This window comes from Pelodiscus sinensis, chromosome 1 (genome assembly GCF_052426305.1).
Source record: "Pelodiscus sinensis isolate ZL-2025 chromosome 1, ASM5242630v1, whole genome shotgun sequence".
NCBI classification, from domain to species: Eukaryota; Metazoa; Chordata; order Testudines; family Trionychidae; genus Pelodiscus; species Pelodiscus sinensis.
The window spans coordinates 146,250,003-146,271,242 of NC_143052.1; the positions used below are offsets into that span (position 1 = coordinate 146,250,003).

Sequence of the window (21,240 nt, forward strand, 5' to 3'; positions counted from 1 at the left end):
GACAGGCAACCGAGTGCTAGGTCTTGACAGATCGCTCGCTGTGTGATTAACAATGGTTAGGACACTGGTACAAACTGAAGTGTTACCTTTTATTGTACTCAGATGGCATTGTATGAATTAAGACATTTCTCCTCTTACTCCCCTAGGGTATGTCTACACTAGCCCCCTAGTTCGATCGAGGGAAGCTAATGAGGGTGACCGAAATTGCAAATGAAGTGCGGGATTTAAATATCCCACGCTTCATTAGCATGTTCCTGGCCAGTCGCCATTTTTAGAAATTGACTAACCCGAAGTAACTGCCCGCATCTACACGCAGCAGTTAAACGGGATTCCGAATTAAAGCCCTAAATTGAATTAGCTGTATTCCTCCTGGAATGAGGTTTACCAGCTAATTCAATTTTAAGGGCTTTAATTCGGAATCCCATTTCACTGCCACGTGTAGACGCGGGCAGTTACTTCGGGCTAGTCAATTTCTAAAATGGTGGCCGGCCGGGAACATGCTAATGAAGCGCGGGATATTTAAATATCCCACGCTTCATTTGCAATTTCGGTCGCCCTCATTAGCCTCCCTAGATCAGACTAGGGGGCTAGTGTAGACATACCCCTAGGGCATTGTCTACACAGCAACGTTGCCAGGAGTGGTTATACTTATTCTGCATCTGCTCCCTGCGTATAATCTCTTCTGCACTGAGAAGTGCCTCTGTGCAGTTAAGCTTAAAAGGCATTCAGTGCAGAATAAGATTGTCTTCACAGAGCTACTGTGGAGTAGCGGCTGTGCTTCAAATTCACAACCTAGCTTATTTTGCAATAGCTTCCCTGTGTTTTCTCTGCTCTAAGTTTTCTCTGTATGTTTCCTTAAGGTAAATATGTATCCTCTGCAGCAGCCTTAGAGCACAGGCTCCCCAAGGCACCTAATTATTCTATCGTTCACACCCAGGGCCAATGGTTTGTCACAGGCTTCACAGTTGTAAGAGGAGTTTTTTTTTTTTTTAAAGTTGATGGTGTGAAGAAGTGCAGTCACCTCTCTCCCACCTTGCTACTGAACTAAATATCATGCAGCAGTAGAGGGGCCAAACTGTGACTGTATAAGTGTGAGAAGGGACTAGCCCTGCTGCTAGGAGTGATGTTCCTGCAAATGCTTTCTATAAAATGTCTTTGCTTTAGGGAGACAGCATCAGCTAGCCTGCAAGCTGGGAGAAGGTGTTTGTTCATTTTTGGATAGGCAAGAGGAAGGACTTAACATATGAAGTACTTTCAGTGGCAATAAGTGGTTTTTTCCCTGTGGCACTTACATGGACATGTTTTGGGTTCCGATTAATGGGAAGACTTTGATGTAAAGCAAACCTTAAACATATTTTCTGGACGAGTTTATTTGGAAAGGGGGCTTCTGTGGTTTCTACTGACTTGGTAACTCTATTTTTAGGATTATTACATATCTTCAGTGTACATCAAAGACCAGAATTTCAGAGCTATTATGCAAACTGAGAGCACCTTTTTTAAATAGCAACATGAGTTCAGCATGTTCAGTTAACATATAAATAGGAATTTCTACAGGCAAATGTTCTCCTCATCAAATATCTGTGGCACCAACAGCCACTTGGCATCTGTTTCTCCTATTGACAATTAAAAAGACAGAGTATTTTTAGAAGCAATTTAAAAATTATTTTTCCCCAACATATAGTTTAGAATAATCCCTGAAACTCAATTATTTTTCTCCCACATGAGTGAGCCTTGTTTTGAGCCTTTTCACATGCATCCCGTGAGGGATTGTGAGGAATCGGCGTAGGTTCAATATGGAGCTCACAACACAGTTAATACTACTTTAGTATTGTCATCGAAAGAGTTGGTCTCCAAGTGTCTCACAAAAATGTGCAAGTATTTATCCCTATTTTTAGTAACCAGGGAAACCTCATGCACAAAAGTGATTTTCCCCAAATCACAGACTGAGTCAATAACAGACTCAGAACACAACTCTTTTGATTCCTATTCCTCTGCACTGATCACTAAACTGCTGTGTAGATGCAAGAACACAGCTCTGCAAAATGCTCTGGTATGCTCTGTGTGCAGTATCTCCTGAATTTTGCACAGATTTCCTACTGCACTTTAAAGCTGTGATCTGCTGCTGCCATGACAGGTGACCATAGTGCTATTCAGAAAGCCGGTGTTCTGGCAGTGTCCCAGTGACTACCCAGAGAAAAGAACTCAAGTTGTCATTTTGACCTACTGTTGTCTTTTAATTTTATTCCGAGGCATTTTAGACCCAGGTCCGGAGGCTGTATCACTAGTGGACTATTTTTCTGTAGTTTTCTTCTGTATAGCTATATTTAGCCAAATACTGAGAGTTGTGATTCTCCTTCATCCCTTCGCCCTCTTCATCCTTTTGGAGATCTGGCTTGTACTAAATCGATCTCCCTTTTACTTGGGAGCATGAGGAGAAAAAAGTATACAAAGATCAATTTCTACCAGATTGCTCCAATGTTTGTTTTAATGTTCAATGGTACAAAGGCCTTATTCATTGTCTACACTATGATTTTTTGGTAATATTTCCCACTCTTTCTACCCCTAGTCCCGTTGTCATGGTAACATGGACGGGAGCACTAGATTTTTAAGCCTCAGGTTGTCTAATGCTGGTCAGAGCAGGCCTGCATCGCACACAAGGCTGGCAGCTGCCAACACCATCTCTGCACTAGCACTCCTGCAGTTTCTAACACCAATAACAGCTGAACCTGTTGTAGCAATGGCTGGAAATGTTAGAAAACATTTCCTGGGGCAGACAAGGCCACGGTGTCACACAACCCTCTTCTGTTCATGGTAATGACAGTTACTTTGTGTGCAACTTGTAAAGTATATTGTTTATTTGCTGATAATCACATTTGCCATTGGCAGAGTAAATATAATAGAACAGTTATCATTTGCAGTGCATTGTATCTGTAAATGGGTGGCCTTCTTTAGTGGCTCCGTGTTTGTGTGTACACACAACTACTCCACATAAAAGAAGTTTAGTTATTTCTCCATCTCTCACTATATGCTCCCATTTTCCCAGTCTTACTATAAACTCCAACTATGTCATGCAATCCTCTTGCATTGCTCACATACCTGGGGATGATTAATGTAGAGTACCCATTTTCCCACTCTCACGCAGGAACACCAATATGGATTTCACCACAAGAAAGTAATAAAATATATTCTTACTTTCCACAATGTAATATTTTTATTTATACTTAGTTCAGAGTTTTCTGCTGTGTAGCAGATTGTACAGCTCTAAAGTACCTGGTTATATCCCAGTAGAAACTCCCACTACTATTTTTTAAGGGAAAAAAAATCCAGAGCAGAAATATATAATAAATATGATCAGGAACATCTTGCAATTGTAAATAAGATCTTGTTCTGTTTATTTTGACATCTTTTTACAAATGTGTTGCATTCAGGTGTAAATATCCCAAACCATTATCTTGTTCAAAGTTCTGAGATTTTTATTGTTAAATGTAACATTTTGTTTAATGGTTGTAATAATTATTTGTATAGAAATGAACATTATAGTATTTTATTAAAAAAATTATAAATTGCTGTTTACTTTGAGTTTTTGGATGATGCTTAAGAGTATATCAAGTTCTAGGAAAAAAACAAAGTTGTAAATTAGTTGGGGTTTTTTAAAGTATTTAAACATTTGAAGCTCAGGAAATTCCAGGAAGTTTTTAGACACACTCACTTGTAGCGAGCTCTTGTATTTTTCTCAGCTATTCTCCAGTGAGAAAGGCAGTGCCTCATTCTGCTGCTTTCTCCTCTGCCCTTCCACTTCTGTTTGGTATTTAGTGGCAGCAGTAGCCATTGCATTGTGACTGAGGTGTCATGGCCCTCGAGCAATTGTGTGTGATGAGATGGAGCAGCTTTTGCTTGCTGCTGCTACAAACACAGCTGCTGAACTTACTGAGAGACTCTGCTTGCTATACGCACCTTGCACACAAATGACCTCGACTGGATAACGACGTATATTTGACTGACATTTTGTTCCTATATTTAGCTAAGCTGGATTGGAATGTTGGCAGCAGAGCTTTCCGTTCTGATTGGCTGGTTGTAGAATTTTACTCATGAAATCCTCATTGAATCATACAGATCTAGATAGAAAAGATCAATAGGGTTTCCTCTTTATTTCCCACCCTTAGGGGCGGGGCAGGATTGTTTCCTATAATATGTATGCTAGCACTTTCTTAGTCTAGTTTAAATATCCCAAGCAATAGGAGGCTGCCCTCTTCCCTTGAGACTACTCCCTTCCTCCCCTTTGTACATCTCACACTTAGGAAAGTTTTCCTTAATATTCAGCCTGGATAATTAAGCTTGCTTTAATTATCTTGTCCCTTTGTAAGGTACATGGCCTCATAAACTCTTCTCCCTTGGTAGTAACTGACTTCAGGTAGCTGTGGTTCTTCTGTATAACCCCCTGTTCCATTAGTAGTTGTGCATAGGGTTGCATCTGGGTCCTCTTAGATCATTTATTGCTTTTTCCACTTACTTATGGATAGTATGAAGTTCCATTTCAGACCATAACTAAGGCCAGCCTTTATCCTATAAAACATTACTGCACTGCTCAGGTGGCAGCATCAGTCTACCCGAGCAATCCTAACGGCAGAGCCTGTTCCCATCTTACTGTTTCACTTATGCACAAATTCCAGGTTATTTCCCCTTCTTTCTTTCTTTCTGTGTCCCTGGTCTTTTCAGTTTATAAAGTTTCCCCTCCAACCACCAGGTGGTAGCTTCTCTCAACTTTTCTGTTTGTTAAGTCTAAGCATAAATCCAACTGAGAAAAATAACACTGGATATGGGTTTTTTTTAAAGAGGGGCAGATAACAAAAGGTGGGAAAACCTAGTGGGTAGAGTATCCAGGATGGGAACGACAAGGAAGACTTGGCTTGAGTATTTACAACACCTAACAGTTCAGCACCCTGCTAGCCAGTTGCTGTCACATCTTGAAGTTAGGTGTACAAGTTCCTCCTACAATGCAGGGGCCAGCATAGGTGCTGGTTGCTCAGTTGTGAATCCTGTCCTGGAGTTAGGTGCCTAAACCGTCAGCCCCTTCTTGGGGGGGGGGAGGGGAAGGAACTCCCCCACCCAAAAAAACCCCACACGAAGCCTAGGTGGTGGGGGTGCTGTGCTACCCTGAGCCCGGGCTGGGGAGCACTCACCCAGGAGTTGGGGGACCAAGTTGGAGGCTGCATCTCCAAGGAGTGTGTCCTACCTCTCCACTGGACTACAATGTGAATATGCGCTGAGCATGCCTACCAGTTTTGACCTAGCATGTGACGCCCGCTGAGGCTTAGGTGTGTCTGTCTCAGCAGTTTAGCCTCATCAGGACTTCGGCAGCTTTGCTCAGAAGTGGCATCTCCAGGTTTAGGCAGTACTGAGCAGGTGTGCTACACATGTAAATCTTAGCAGGTAGGCACCTAAATCCCTTTGTGACTCTAGCACCTCCTTTGTCCACAGATGCCACTAAAGGCTGGTTCTTTATCAGGGCAGTGAAAGCTCCCTACCACACACCCTGTATGTGAACCTTGAAGGGAAGCTGCTTTTGGCCATCAGTCTCCCCTTGCGCTGTTCGCCTGGAGGGTACAGCGAGCCCTGGAATGTATAGGACAGTGTTTCGTAAACTGTGTTCCACGGAGAACAACAGAATTCAAAATGGCCACCCTTAAAGGGGCAGGTAACTTTTTCCTCAACTAACAATCCTTGGTGTGCCTCATAAAAAATAATTGTTTGGTATGCCTTGCTCTTAAAAAATTTAAGAAACACTGAGCTAGACTATGAGAAGGCATCTCTTCACCTATTCTGCTTGACAGCAGTCCCACCATTTGTCCCAGTGCTCATCCAGAGCATCCCCCTCTGCCTGAGGCGTTGGCTGCTACCACCTTGGACCCAACATATTAGTGGGACAAACAGGGTGAGGTAATAGCTTTTCTTGGCTCACCTTCTGCGGGTGTTTTATTAAGTTAAAGTAGAGGGATGTTCAGATACTTCTTGAGGTAGCACCACTGGGACATAACCTGACCTATTGCCAATGCTGTTTTCATGAGCTCACCCTTACTGCAGTTAATGGGGGAGTCTTAGTGTCCCCCACCTCCCCCCCCAAAAAAATTCTCATTAGGGAACCTTCCTGAACCTGTTTTGCCCTCATTCATCTTCATCTCCTCCTCTGCAGCTTTGTTGCAGGGCAAAGCAGACCCTGGACTGTGTCATTTATTCTTAGCAAAGAACACATGGTGAGAGCCGGGTGGAAGTTTTGGAACAGATGAGGATTATTCACAGTCCAACAAGTTCCACTGCCAGGAGTGACAAACTGCCTGAAGAACAGTTCCCTTTCCCCCACTTTGTACAAACCTTTCGGCCAATCTTTTCAAAAGGGGTCACTGATTTGGGAGGAACCTAACGCAAGAGCACCCACAACTCCAGCTGAAAGCCACGGACACAGCAGGTAGTCAGCATTTTTGTAAGGAACGCCTAAAGCTGTTTCATTAGATTTTGCCACCACTCATATCCAGACAGAGTCATTTGGCACTTAGAAAGCATCTATGGCCAGTCTACTTGGGAAGTGATAAGCTAAAAAGGCCCTTATCTCATTCAGCAGATTAGCTGCCCCAGGATGGTTCTTTATTCCAGTGGCCCTACAAGGAAAACATGGCTAAGTGAAAATGAAACAATCACTCCCAGCTCAGCCAGCAGCCCCAGCTTTGTTTATAAAGTTCCATTAACAGGGCCCATTTTTGCTCTTAATTATGCCCACTTGTTTGTACAGGCCTCAGTAAGGGCAGCACGGGGTCTGGATCACTTTTCTTAGCAAGAATAATGCAGAAGGTAAGAACTACCCCCTGTGAAGGCAGAGGGGCTAGGAATTAGAAAAACTCTATTTGTAGGGTTGTACATCTCAACTAGGCCCTGTGACTTCTTCTAGGGCTGACACTTCTCCACGCACATCTTCACCACAGAAGTAAATGCTGGCAGATCATGGCCTCTATGCAAAAGCTGCCACAGAATTACATACACCTACCTCCCCGCCCCTCTTTTGACAATTCAACCATACTCCAGTGTAACTTCTTTTAAAAAGTTACAGGAGGCCTTTAATTAATACTATTTTTTTAAATTAAAAGTTAGCAACAGCACCTGCAACATTTCACACCATGTTTGTATTTTTAACTGATGTAGCAATTATGGCAACAGTAAAAAAGCAGAAGCTATTTACAAAAATTCAACAGTGTGGTATGGCTACAGCAGGACTGAGGAGATAGTTCGGGTGAGAATTCCCCCCGCCTTCCCCCTAGGAGCCTGCTTTGCTAACTTCCCCTCCAGTGCAAATGGTAGCTTGTAAATTCAGCATCTCTGAAAGACCCCAGTTCCTAAGTTCCTTCACTCTGCGCCTGACCCTGCGTTCACTGAAGTCAAGTGCAAAACTGCTACTGGTACTCAGGACAGGGGATGTCATTTCAGATGCAAGAGGGGAGCCAACAATAAGCTGAGCTCCAGCTGAGAGCCACTCCTGAACTCTCCCCTGCCCCTCCCAAAGCACAGTCCAAGGAAGGAGCAAACTCATCTACATTTAGGGCCACCACAATGAAGGTAGTAGAAGGCCCCCGCTGCTGTGCCCCATCACCCACAGCTGTTGCTTTTCAGTTTGGTGGGCCTGATGCTTTTCACTGGCCTAAGGTTCTTCCAGCTGCAGGTTGAAGCAGCTCAAGCCCAAACACTAGGGCTACAGGTGTGTGCCTGTCCTTTGTTTGCTACCTGCACCAGGCAGAGCTAACACCTTCCCCGCACAGGCTGCAGGGACCCATGGATGTGGTCAGAGGTGGAGAGCAGCCCAGTTGATAGTAGAGGCCAATGGGCACAAGGGAACACTTGTAAACATGAGGGGAACCTGCATTGCCCCTGCTGACCATAGCGATGGAAGAGAAGGTGCAATACAACTCCAAGGTAGGCGAAGGACTCAAGAGCGAGGTTCAGCTGCTCTTCCCCACCTCAGTCTCATGTCCCCACTGCACTGCTGGGGTTGTTGCCATGCAGAGAGACACTGCTCCCTGGGGCAGCTTCAGACTGGTGGGTGGCAGCAGAGGTTGTAGGAAAATGTAAACACCGTTTGAGTCACCCCTGGAGGAACACACACCATAGCCACAGCTTTCTCACTGCTGCTTGACTTCCTGCAGCCAGCGGGGAGAGGACGCAGGATGCTGGCTGGCTATGCTGATCCAACGATTGGCAGGAGCAGGAACAGGCAGGGTTGTCTACCCTTCAGGTCTTGCTTTCATTTATTACAGCCACCTCCTATTTGCTGGTGTGGGATCCAGCTGCTCCTCCCTCTGAACCTGGGGGGGCTGTTTGTGCAAAGGCAGGTTCCTTCCCCCCAGACAGTGCTGGCTGCCGGCTCCATTCCCTCCACAGAGGAGAATCAAGAATGCCAGGCCCCCACCACCACCTCCCGGCATTCAGAATACAGGGATCTTGTCTCTGCGCACGGAATCCAGGTCATCATCCAGCGTTAACAGAACCTGAAATGAGAACACACAAGCCAGAGGGAGAGATCAGTATGCGGCATGTGATTGCTGTAACAGGCAGCTGCCTGGCAGGGCAGGGGGGAGCTCAGGCCTCTTCCTCCCAGTGACACAGGTGCTCCCTTCACAAAAAAACCCATTGGAATTGGCACTACTTGGCCTCCTCAGCTATGTTTACACAGCAGCGCACAGCAGCGTTATCACATCTACACTACAAGCAGTTACTTGGACAAAATGTCGAAATCATGTCGAGCTGGAGGACTCCTTACTCTGACTGCTGCAACCCTCATTTCACGGGGAGGAAGGGAAGTCGGAGGGAGAGTGCTCTACGCAGCAGGAAGTCTGAGGTAGAGAGCACCAAAAGCCAAGTTAAGCTATTTCAACTTTAGCTACGCCATTGACATAGCTCCAGCTGTGCAGTTTATTTCGGCTTTGTCTCTGCTGTGTAGACGTAACCTTAGTTGCCTCAGCCGAGAGGCTGCGGCCCTAATGGGTTGTGGAGACTGAACTCTCCCCTCAAGAGAGAGGAGCGCTTTCCAGGTCTGGGCAAGACTCAAGATTAGAGGGTGGACAGGCTCATGTTCAAAGTGTGACCTGCAAAAATAAAATGAAATCTCAAAGCAGCAGAAGTTCACACATTGGCACCTGTTATGCTTTAACACACCTCAGCACATAGCTTTTTAATCTTCATAATCCTGGTCATTGCAAAGGCACGCTGAACCCCATTCCCCTGAATGTGTGCCTGCCAGCATGTGCCCTCACTGTCTAAAGGCACAGTCACATCTGAACAGCTGAAAATTAACCTTTGCCCTTTTAGGCTTAAGAGTCACATCTCTGGCTCCATCTCAGGAACAGAACATAATGGGTAACAAAACTCCAATAGGGCATGGCACTTAGGGTCTCAGGTACGCGATGTGATTTCTCTCAGTCTCTTTGGGAATAGCCATGTGTGAGAAATAGCTGGTACTTCTAGATTATGCTATTTCTAGCCAGATATCTTGGCATCTGAAGTTATAAATATTCGTTATGTTCACTGAATGTTTGCTCTTGCAGTAATGCCACTGAGCCAGAATATGAAGGGACAAGTCAAGTTGAAAGGAACATCTAGCTCAAAATGGACTCTGGAAACACCTTTCTAGACTTAAGGGACTTTTTGGGAACTATATGGAGAGCAGGGTGATAGAGATGTAATTTGCCCATGTGACTCTCACACCATCTTTCACAGGGAGAAGAGATTTCCCTTCACTTGGCAGAAGCTAAAAGGCCCTGGCCTGGACAGACCTCCATTTTGCCTCTTTCCTGCTCCAGTCCCATACCTTTGCCCATATACTGATGGGAGCATTCTAACCAAGGGACTAGGGTCTTTAAGGTAATCTGGAGACGTCCTATTTCCTTGACTCTTTACAGATGGACTTAGGAGCCAGATATGGTACAGAGATTGTTCTAGCTTTATTGACTGCTGGCTTCTCCCTTGCAAGACAGATCAAATGTCTGCTGCTTTTCTGATGTGCATTAGGGATGTTAGATATCAAGTAACTGAATAAATTGTGTAACCGGATCACATTTTAGCGGTTACACGACTATTCGACAGTCCCCGGGGGGCGGGGCTGGCAGCCAGCACGCTCCCGGCCCCACTCCCAGGGAATGCTCCGATACAGAGGCAGCAGCACAGGATAGCAGGCGGGAGCCAATCCGTGAGGGAAGCCAGTTTAAAAGCAGGCGGGGGGAGTGGGGGAGGCTGCTGCAGAGCAGCCTCTGTCCGGGGTTGCCCAGGCTCACTGCAGACAGAGGCTGTTCTGTGGGATGTCGGTGCAGCCTCAGTTCCACAGACTAACCTGTCCATGGTGAGCCTGGTCCCACCTGGGCCCGCCAGAGACCGAGGCTGCTCCACCCCCACCCCACTGCCTCTGAGGCAGCAGGACCAGGAGGAGGGGCAGCAGGAAGCCCCACGAAGCTGGTGCTCAGGGAGGCAGGTGGTTCCATTGAGCCGACAGGCACAGAGAGCCAGCTTGAAAGCCAGCTTCCTGCGTATCCTGGCTCCCGCCTCTCCCCTTCACCCTCTGCGCTGCTGCCTCTATCAGCAGCAGCAATGCAAGGGCGGGGAGGCAGGCGGCCCTGCAGGATCCAGTAGTCATGGGGAGCCAGGTTAAAAGCCAGCTCCCCACAGGTACTGTCTCCCATCTCCCCCACATCTTGCTGCCTCTGATACAGAGGCAGCAAGTGGTGAGGTAGTGCATGTACTTGACAGGATTAATTGAGAAGCCCAGGCTTATTGGTTAACAGTAAAGTCACATTGACAACCCTAATATGAATCAGCTGCCTTTGACGCCTGTGGTATTAGCAACCTAGCCCTGGCTTGAGTGGTTTTGTTCTTTCCTCTCAAAATGCCAAAGCCTGTTCCCATTGAACTCAATAGCAGAACCCCTTTCAGTTTCAATAAGAGCAGGATTTGGCCTGGTATTTGGTTTTGATCAATTGCTTCTCTGTCCAGAGACAGTTCTCCTGCATGTTGTTTTGCCAAGCTGATTTTGATGGTTTATTCCCCGTCTTGACATAAAAAAGGGGCAATCTGGGCTGTAGTGCTACCAAGATGCACATGGCACACACAGCTCTGTGCCTCTCTTCCACCAAACTCAGATGGTCAGTGCAGCATCTGTGCTTCCCTAAGGCCTGGAGGAGAGCAAGACTTAGATTTTTGTCTACACTTCTACAACTGAAGTGCAGCCGTGGCAGCGCATTAAAGTGAAATGTGCAGCCACAGCAGGAGCGCTGGGACAGACAGCTCTCCCAGCGCTCCACAGAAACCACCTCCATAAGGGGAGTCGCTAACAGCGCCGGGAGCCTGTTTACACTGGCACTTTACAGAGCTGACGCTTGCTGCGATTGGGGGGGGATTGGTGGGGGGGGGGGGGGGGAGTTCACCTCCCTGAGCTAGAAAGCTGCAGTGCAGTCAAGTGGCAGTGGAGACCGGGCCTTAGATAAAGGCGAGCTGGTAGAAGTTTAGTTTGGCCATAAGGGAGACATTGATAGCGTGTTAAGGGAAAGTGAGGTGATCAGCCTTCCTAGCCTTCCTTCACTGAGGTGGTTTGCAGCATGGGGTTCTGCTGGATCCTGTGACACCTGGGAATACAACAGGGGTCATGGAGCACGAGGCAGCCTGCCAGGTGTTTATCAGATGCAGCTGTAAAATTTTAGACAGGTCGGGGGAGTGTTGGAGGGGACGTGGAGAGCATAGAGGCCCCGGGCTGGAAGGGGGTGGGGAGAAGGCACACGGAGGTACTACGTCCCCTTTGTGTCTTTCCTGGGAGTGCAGTACCAGCAAGAAATGATTTCCACTTGCACCACTACCCAGGGCATCGCAGCCCTTGGCATGACACAGCAAGGGCAGGAAGAGCAGCAAGCTCAGACCGATTGGCTAATGCAACTTCCCTGCCACTTTCAATTAGGGAAGCCCAGGAGGAGCCAAAGCTTCCTGCTAGGGGCTTCATGGGGTGTCCTCCCATTGAGAGGGGCTCCCTTGGGCATGAAGGCAAGACCAGCCGAGACAGAGGGCGCCGCAGAGGGAGAAGAGGGACAAGGGCAGTGTCTCCAGTCCTGTTATGACTGCGTCAGCCACAGTCCTCAAGGGGGCTCCAGGCCAGGAAGTAATGAAAAGAATGGAAGCGGGGGGTGAGAAACAAGCCCACTCAGTCAGGGCAGGAGACCGTGCTGGTGAACTCGGAGTTGGAGCGTTCCCGTGGGGGGCAGGCCCAGAGTGGTGCAGGCGGACAGACAAGGCCAGGACGGGCGGATCCTCCCCAGGAGCGGACTGCATGAACAGGCGCCGGGAAGCAGCCCAGCAACACTAAGTGCCAGGAGCTGCCCGGGGGGCCAAGGTGATCTACGTGCCTCAGCTAGACAGAGAGATGGGGAGGGGAACAGATGGAGGGATGAAGAACAGGCGCAGGAGAGCGCGGTGGGGGGGTGGGCAGGAGATGGGGCTCACCAAGAAGGAGAAGAAGAGGGCCGCCGCTGAGAGGAAGTGCCAGACATCATGGTCATCGAAGAAGCTCAGCAGGATACACGGGCGATTCTTTTCTCGGGATTCCGCCGGGGTCTCCTAGGGAGAGGGGACAGAAGGCTGAGGCGGAGCAGGCTCCCAGCCCCTCTCTTACAGAGTGGGGACAGACACCTGCATGGGATGTTACTCACATAGCCCATCCGCACACTCTGCAAACCTCCCCCCGCTCCAGCCTAGCCCTTCGGCACAGGCTGCTCCCTGGGCACCACGCAAAACAGCCAGCAAATTCAAACTGCTGCCTAGCTCAGGCTGCCCGAGCCTTCTCACATCGGCCATGCCCTTGTATGTAAGCAAGGGCAGAACCAGATCTTAAAAACCCGTTTGCTCACTCTTGAAACAAATCTCTACACACACAGCTCCTGGACTCCCAGCAATGTTGGCTTATGAGTTGCTCAGAAAGTCTAACACTGACTGTGATTTCCACGCCCCCCCCCCCCCCCGCACCCGTCTTTATCCCTTGACCCTCACACCACTGAAAGCAGCAGTTCAAACTCTCCATTTTAGCGCCATCTTCAATTTTGGATGGACGTATTCCTGGAGAGTTTCCATCACATAACACCTAGAGACTCCTGGACAATCTTGGAGGGTTGGCAGCCTTATGGGGAAGGAACTCCCATGGTCAGTTACATACAAGAATCAATTGTTTAGCAAAAGTAGTTTGCACATATCATAAGGGTCTGTTCCAGATAGTCTGGCCCGTTACCACCTCTAGAGTGGTAGGACAAAAAGGGGAATTAACAGTTACACACGGTTACGATTAGCCATAAATCCAGCATCTCTCTCTGTCTGTGATTTTTGGTGTCTGGCAGAGGAATGAATTTAAGCTCACAGGTTTGTCTTTTGAAAAAGTTTTGGAAAAAACCAAACACTCTCTCACCTGTGGGTGAACACTTTACATCTGTCCTCTCAGTCCTCATCCTCACAGGAAAACTGGCACAATGCTTTCAAAAGACAAACCTGGGATCTTAAAATCATAACTCTGCTTGACACTAAAAAACCCATGGACTTCAAGAGACTGGATTGATGTTTTATTACACCAATCTGTAACCCACTAAGGGTACATCTACACTACAGCGCTAGTTCGAACTAACTTAGTTCGAATTAGTTAATTCGAACTAAGCTAGTTCGAACTAGCGCATCTAGAACTAAAAACTAGTTCGAACTAGCGCGTCCACACTGATTGGACGCAGGGGGGCATTTAAGGGCAGCTGAAACCGGTTCTGGCAGGGCATCAGGTCAGCAGTTGCTTTGTGTGGCTGCTGTCTGAGGCTATCTGAGGCTCGTGCTTAAAGGGACCCCCCCGGACAGCCGGTTCTCAGCTTTTCCTGCTTGCTTGCCAACCTCGCCGAGGGACAGCAAAGCGTCGGTCTCTGTGCCCGTCTGTGTCGGTGCTTCCCTTCGGGGGGGCCGCCGCAGGTGGCAACATGGAGCCACGGCTCGCCCTGCACCTTCTGGTGCACGTTCTGGACTTGCTGCTGCAAGCCTGCCAGCAATGGCTCGAGGCTGCCTGGCACCACCTGGGGAACGTCAGCCCCCTGCCTCTCCGCCTGGCCGCCCTGGGGGCCGTGGAGGAGCCGCGGCGGCGCCCCGGCACCGGCGTGCCCCGCCGCATCTGGCGTCTGGACACCAGCAGCGACTGGTGGGACCGCATCGTCCTGGAGCGCTGGGACGACCGACAGTGGACCCAGAACTTTAGGATGAGGAGGGACACCTTCCTGGAGCTCTGCGAGTGGCTCGCCCCTGCCCTGCAAAGAAGGGACACTCGCATGAGGCCCGCCATCCCCCTCCAGAAGCGGGTGGCCATTGCCCTCTGGAAGCTCTCCACGCCGGACAGCTACCGATCCGTCGGGAACCAGTTCGGCGTGGGGAGATCCACTGTCGGAGCAGTGCTCATGCAGGTACGGCGCTCGTCGGCCACCGAGCCGGGGGGCAGGGGGGCTGCGAGGAGGGGATGGGCCGCCCCAGGGACAAAGGGGGGGGCGGGAGGAGGCGAAAGCGCCCCACACCGGAGGGGTCGGGCTGTCCCGGCCGTACTACACGCCGCCAGGGGGGTTGCTTCCGGGAGTGGGGCGCGGGGCACTGCCAGGGCACGCACGCTCCCAGCCACCCGGGCGCCCCACTGATTGACGCTTTGCTGTGTCTCTCTCCGCAGGTGGTCAAGGCCATCAACCGGGTGCTGCTCCGCAGGGTGGTCCGCCTCGCCGACCCGGATGCCGTCATCCGGGGATTCGGCGCCCTCGGCTTCCCCAACTGCGGGGGGGCCATCGACGGGACGCACATCCCCATCCGTGCCCCGGAACACCAGGCGTCCCGGTACGTGAACCGCAAGGGGTACTTCTCCGTCATCCTGCAGGCCGTATGTGACCACCGGGGACAGTTGACGGACATAAATGTGGGCTGGTCCGGCAAAGCACACGACGCCCGGGTGTACCGGAACTCCTCCGTGTGCCAGCGGCTGCAGGACGGGACCTTCTTCCCCGACCGCCACATCAGGGTCGGGGACGTGGACATGCCCGTCTGCCTGGTGGGGGATGCCGCCTACCCACTGCAGCCCTGGCTCATGAAGCCCTACACGGGACACCTCAATCCCTCCTGCCAGGCCTTCAATAACAGGCTGAGCAGGGCCCGCATCGTGGTGGAGGGGGCCTTCGGGCGACTGAAAGCCCGCTTTCGATGCCTCCTCACCCGTCTGGACCTGGCCGAGCACAACATCCCTCCCGTGGTGGCGGCATGTTGTGTGCTCCACAATTTGTGTGAGCGGAAGGGGGAGGCTTTCTTGCCAGCCTGGATGGCTGAGGCTGACCGCATGGCTGGACACTACGGTCAGCCCCGCACCGCCGCCGTCCGGGAAGCCCAGCGGGGGGCCATCCGGATCCGGGAAGCCCTGCGGGAGAGCTTCCAGGTGGAGGAGGAGGAGGACTGACCTCTCCCTGCATGCCCCACCGGGGCCTTCTTCCACCCTACCCCCCCCCCTTCCCCTTTCCCCTCCCTATCTACTGTACAATAAAGACACCTGTTTTTCAAACAAAAACGTCTGTTTATTTCAGAGAACTGGGGTGGGGGAGGGAGGAATGAAGGTGGGAGAAGGGAGGGGGAAACCTGGGACGAGGGAGCTGGAAGGGGAGGGGAGGGAAGGGAAGGGAGGAAGGGAAAGGAAAGCTCAGGGGTGGGAGTCTGGGTGCCTCTCCCGTCTCGCCACACTGCGGGTCCGGGGGCGTCGGTGGGGAATGGTTGTGGAGGGGGGGGCAGAGAGGACAGGGGGTGTGGAGGAAGCAGGAGCGGAAGCAGGAGCGGAAGCAGGAGGAGCAGGAGGAGCAGGGGGAGCAAGAGGGGGAGCAGGGGGAGGAGGAAATGGAAAGCGGTCTAGCAGGCTCTGGAGGTGGCCTCGCAGGGCACGGCCCTGCTCCTCCAGGGCCTCCAGACTCCTCTGGCGCAGCCTGAGGTCCTCCTGGACCCAGTGGTCCTGGAGACGGAGCTGTCGGTCCAGGAACCGGAGATGCCGCCTCTGGTAGTCCTCCTGGTTCCTGGCTGTCCTGCTTGCCCGGGCGCGGGCGGCTGCTGCAGGCGGGGTGGTGCGCCCTGCAGTCCCCGGTGCTGCAGCTGTGGTGCAAGAAGACCAGCGTTCAATTACCCCAGGGGCCCAGGTGTGTGAAACCCAGCTCCCCTCTGCAAGGCCAGGGCCCCTGCAGGATCCCCAGCTGCTGCTCCGTAGTGGGCAAGGCCCAGGCGCACGGTCCCGGGGCTCCCTCTCGCCCCAGCCCCCCGTACACATAAGGGGAACACGAGGGTACTCACAGGTGGATGCCTCCCCGGCCTCTGATGATGCAGGCGAGCGGCTCTGTGGGGTGCCTCGGGGGTCCCGGGTCCTGGGAAGGCTGGCGGCAGGCTCCTGGCTCTCAGAGCCCTCTTCCTCCTCCTCGGTGTCCAGGAGCGGTCCCTCTGCCCCGGGGTCAATCACGTCCCGGGGGGCAGGGACGGCATGAGGCCCCAGGATGCGGTCCAGGGCATGGAAGTGGGGGCAGGCCTCCGGGTCAGCCCCTGGCAGGCAGGCCCGGGAGTAGGACTGCCGCAAGTCTTTAATCTTGCAGCGCACCTGCTCCCGGCTGCGCTGGTGGCCCCTGGCGGCCAGGCTGGCAGCCATGCGTCCATAGACGGCCGCGTTCCGGTGGCTAGTGCGGAGATCGTGGACATTTGAGGCTTCCCCCCAAACCTCGATGAGGTCCACGATCTCCGCACTTGACCAGGCGGGCGCCCGCCTTTTGCGCCCCCGGGCAGGCTCCCGGGAGCCGCCAGGCTGGTCGTGGGGAGCAGTGGAGGGCTGGGAGCCCTCGGATGGCTGGCTCATCCTGTGGCAGGTGCAGGCTGTGCAGGCACGGGTGCTGGCAGCCTTGCAACTGGCACAAAGTGAGTAGCCAGCCCGTGGCCCTTTAAGGGCTCCGGGGCCGGGAGGGGGGCAATAGAGTTTCCCTGGTGTTGGCCAGAGTGGCCACCAGGGAAACCTGGGAAGCCTTAGCCTCCCACTAGTTCGAACTAAAGGGCTACACAGCCCTTAGTTCGAACTAGCTAGTTCGAACTAGGCGTTAGTCCTCGTAAAATGAGGTTTACCTAGTTCGAACTAAGCGCTCCGTTAGTTCGAATTAAGTTCGAACTAACGGAGCGCTAGTGTAGCGCATAGGAAAGTTAGTTCGAACTAACGTCCGTTAGTTCGAACTAACTTTCTAGTGTAGACATACCCTAACTTCCTTTTCATCCTAAGGCTGCAGAGGTGTCCACAGGCCACTTCACAGAATGGCCCCTTAGTTTAGCAGAAGTAGTTTATTGTGCACATGCTGTCTGTTCTGCTCTGGGGAAGCCCAGTAGCTTTTCTCACCAATGGAAACTGGTCCAATGAAAGAAGTTATCTTGCCTACCCTGTCTCTCTAATGCAGCTGTGTCAGTCCCAGGGTAACACAACTGCGTGAAAGCCAACGCCAGTGTCAGCTGCTCTCTGCTTACTCCAACCCAGAATCTTAAAATCGATATTCTATATGAACATGGCGTTCCGGAACTATGATTCCTGCAAGGCCAGCATGCCGAGCACAGGAGAGAGTCTAAAAAGACACTGGAAAGACAAAGCCCATGCCTCTCTATACAAAACAGAATGCGGAAGAGAAGAGACATTGCCCACCAAAGAAATCTGGGAGCTTCTACAAGACCTCCCGTTACAGGGCTACCAAGGCACAGCTATATTTTCTCTCTCCACCAACAGCCAGTGTTCTTTCTGGATCACTCTCACACCACCACCTCAATTCATGGCAGTGCAATATGGAACATGCAGGATCAAATGGTGTGGTACGTAGTGCCCTTGGCTGTCCCTGTGCGAGTATCAATTATTTTTGACTCAGGTCTGTATTAGTCCCTCGCCTTCCAATACACTGAAAGAGTTGGCTCCTTCTTTGCCCATCACTGTTATTAAAGAGTCAGACTCCTTTTCTAAGACAATGGTTGCAGGAGAAAAAGGGCCATTTGGAAGTATGGGCAGGGGAAGGAAAAGGGAGCAGAGCAGAGTGATGGAGGGACAGACAGACAGAAAGGGGGCTCAAGAGGAATAAATGTGTCAACTTTACCTCCCAGCTGCTGAGGTTTTGGAAGAAGAAGTAAAGAGCTGCAGCCCAAACCACAGCCGTGGCTACAATGCAGAACAATGGAATGGGCAGGAGTTTCTCTGAGCTGCGCAGCTGCAACAATGAAAAGAAACAAGAATCAGCCCAGTGAGGCAATGTGCAATGTCCTCCCCAGCAACCGCCCGACTGTGCGCCCAGTCACAGCAACAGGCACAGCACTGGGTAACTGTCCAGAACATTAGTCTCAATTTTGGGTCAGAAAATCAGCAACCTCTTTGACTTTTTGAAAGCTCAGACTTCCTCTCTGGCCCTTCTGGAGGAGTCTAAGGCCCTGTCTGCAGAGAGACATAACAGTGCCCTCCATCCTCTCGCAGATGCCAACCCAGGAGTTTTACAAGCTCTGTTTGAGAAGCTCGTCCCCCGCGGCATGTACAGGCCATCAAAAGTGCTGCAGCTATCACAGCCCAACCTGCCTTCCTAAGGCATCTCACACTACAGAGCATTCTGTGTGGAAACTGCCTAGAAACCCCTGCTCCCAGCAACAGTGCAGTGGACTCTAAGGGAGAGGGGCTCTGGAGTCCCAGAATGCATTGGTACCCCATATACTTTAAGGTGGGACTGATGTGTGGTTGCCCCACATTTCTGTAAAAAGCAGCTGAGCGGGTAATTGCCTTTGCTCCCCCTTTGGGAAGGCAGAGAAAATAAAGGCAGGCCCCAGGATCACGACATGCAGCTGGGGCTACCTCCTTTACCTTCATGATGATGTAAAAGGCCAGATACAGCAGCAGGTTACAGATAAAGATCCCCAGCATGTAGGAGGCAAAGTCTCGTGGCCGATACACCAGTCCAAAGACAGCACTGAGAGAAGGGAGGGACAGAGACAGACACGTTAACCAACTCTCTTGCCCAGGCCAGGAGAGGGGCTCCAGAACATGGCTCCAGCTATCACCAGACACTCGACAGACACAGGTTTGGTTTGGTGCCCTGTTTTAGGTATAGGAAACTAAGGCAGAAGGTGGGAAGTGACATGTCCAAGTTGACCCAAAGGGAGTTGGTAGAAGAGCTAAGAACAGAACCCAGGACTCCTGACATTTCCCCCACCTCCACACAGCCAACCCATATATCCTGCCATCACTTCTGTGCTTTCCCATCTGAGGCCAGGTCTGCACCGTGGGGGGGGGGGGAAGGTTGGTTTAAGGAACGCAACTCCAGCTACATAAATAACGTAACTAGAGTCGACATAGCGGCAAGCTTGGCTGAAGGTGTTTCCACAGCAAGTTGATGGGAGAAATGCTCCTGTCAACTTCCCTTAACTCCCATGACAGGGGTACCCTCAGCGTTTGATTGAGTGGGTCTTTACTAGACCCACTAAATCAAACTTCAGAAGATCAATCGCCAGTGCATTGAGCCTCTGGTAAGTGGGGTTGTGGCCTTACTCTCCACTATTTTGTCAGTGGGTGGGAGGCAGAGAAGGAATGACTAGAGCAGTGGTTCTCAACCGTGGGCCATATGGTTCCCCAGGGGCCACACTTACCTCTACAGGGCCACATGGAAAAAACAGAATATTAGGTAAATTATGTACCTTTTTTCCCAACTAACAGTGGCTATGAGGGGGGCCACAGAGGTAAACGAGGCTCAGAAGGGGGCCATGAGCAAAAAAAGATTGAGAAACACTGGGCTAGAGCACCCCTTGCTGCCCCTCTTACTGACTTGCAAGAGCCGCTTTCTCGTTGGCCCTACTGGGCAGCAGGGGAATCCGTCATTTAGAGCCACTTCAAATTCAGCTTGGATTCTCTAGTTAGTTTTAAACTAAGGCGGTCAAGTAGTTTCGGGGCCTGCCCCTGCCAACTTCTGTGTTTCGCGATCACAGCTCCCTGTGGCGTGCTGCTGTTTGGAAGACCCACACAAACAACAGGGCACACAAACTAGCTGTTAAAAATTACAGTGGGCATTGCCTAGGAACATAAGTTAGGGGCTAAACTCCAGCTGAAAAGTGACATTCCGACATCCTCAATTCCTCCCTTGTTTTTCAGTTGAATTTGGGATTCTCCTTCTTTCTTTCCTTTCCTGGGCAGCTGTGCTATGGCGATGGACTGTTAAGCAACCAGAAGTAGCTTCATTTCAGTGGTCGCAGGGCCAGAGCTCTCTTTGGTCTGCTCTGGACCACTAGTGGGGGGGCAAAATGCCTGGAAAGCTGCTTTAAAGCAGCAGCCCCCTCAACGTAGGGAAATTCACAGCTATGCCAAAGATACAATAGCTGTTCCTGCCTTACCCCCAGTCCATAGAGAATGGAGAGAGCCTTGGAGGAAATTAAGCCAGGACAGAAAATGAAGAATTCGGCAGAGGGTGGCTATAAGGAGGCACAAGACACTCCTTCAAACTAACTTTTAACAAGCAGTTTCCTTGGGAAAGGGCAGCAAGAGGCCAGGATTCTGATTTTACGTCTCATCCAAGAACTGGCCCCTCCAGCAACATGGTCTAACTTCATGTCAGGGCGCTGGACGTGTCTGGACTCGGGGGAGGTGTACCCAGCACAAGTTGTACAGGAGGTAGCCTGCCCAAGCAAGCCACAATCTCGATAGCATGGGTGACAACCGCTATGATGACTGCACAGCGAGATCTAGTGAGCTGAGTATGTACCCCAGACCCTATGCCAGGGTTGTGTCACCTCTGCTGAAACCTGCGCTGCACCATCTCCATCTTTGTTCTTAGCCGCAATGACTGGATTTGAGTTCCCTGGGTAGGTGACCCTGTGCACTGCATGTCACACCTAGAGGGGACCCCACCTGCCAAACCAAACCACCAACACTGCCGGCTGTGACACCTCAGTTTTGCTGGAGGTCTCCCAAGTACATACGGAGCAGGCCTGACCTGTTTTAGCTTCTCAGCTCGAACAGGATCATCACGTCCCTGGCTTCAAGCTCCGCAATGCCTGGAGGGTTGCAGAAATCCCACAGAAGCATCTGGAAGACACCCACACAGACACCACTGCATTTCCACCCTACCCCCGCCACCCACAATGAGCAATGCCGAAACATGCCCACGC

General features: G+C 51.1%; 1 protein-coding gene across 2 annotated transcripts in view; it reads right to left on the bottom strand.

Annotated features, from left to right (window-relative positions):
* Positions 1–6,207: 6,207 nt before the first annotated feature.
* SIDT1 (SID1 transmembrane family member 1) overlaps positions 6,208–21,240 on the bottom strand; it is an 81,283-nt gene continuing 66,250 nt past the window's right edge. The window contains exons 22-25 of one of the 2 annotated variants that reach the window (XM_006132924.5): positions 18,947–19,052; positions 18,198–18,308; positions 12,517–12,630; positions 6,208–8,528 (exon numbers count right to left, since the gene is read on the bottom strand). In XM_006132924.5, coding sequence (XP_006132986.3) covers positions 8,466–8,528; positions 12,517–12,630; positions 18,198–18,308; positions 18,947–19,052 — 394 coding nt within the window. In that variant the 3' untranslated portion in view covers positions 6,208–8,465. Of the gene's footprint in view, positions 8,529–12,516; positions 12,631–18,197; positions 18,309–18,946; positions 19,053–21,065; positions 21,158–21,240 lie in introns of those variants that run through there. The other variant, XR_012897137.2, reaches the window with a different exon arrangement.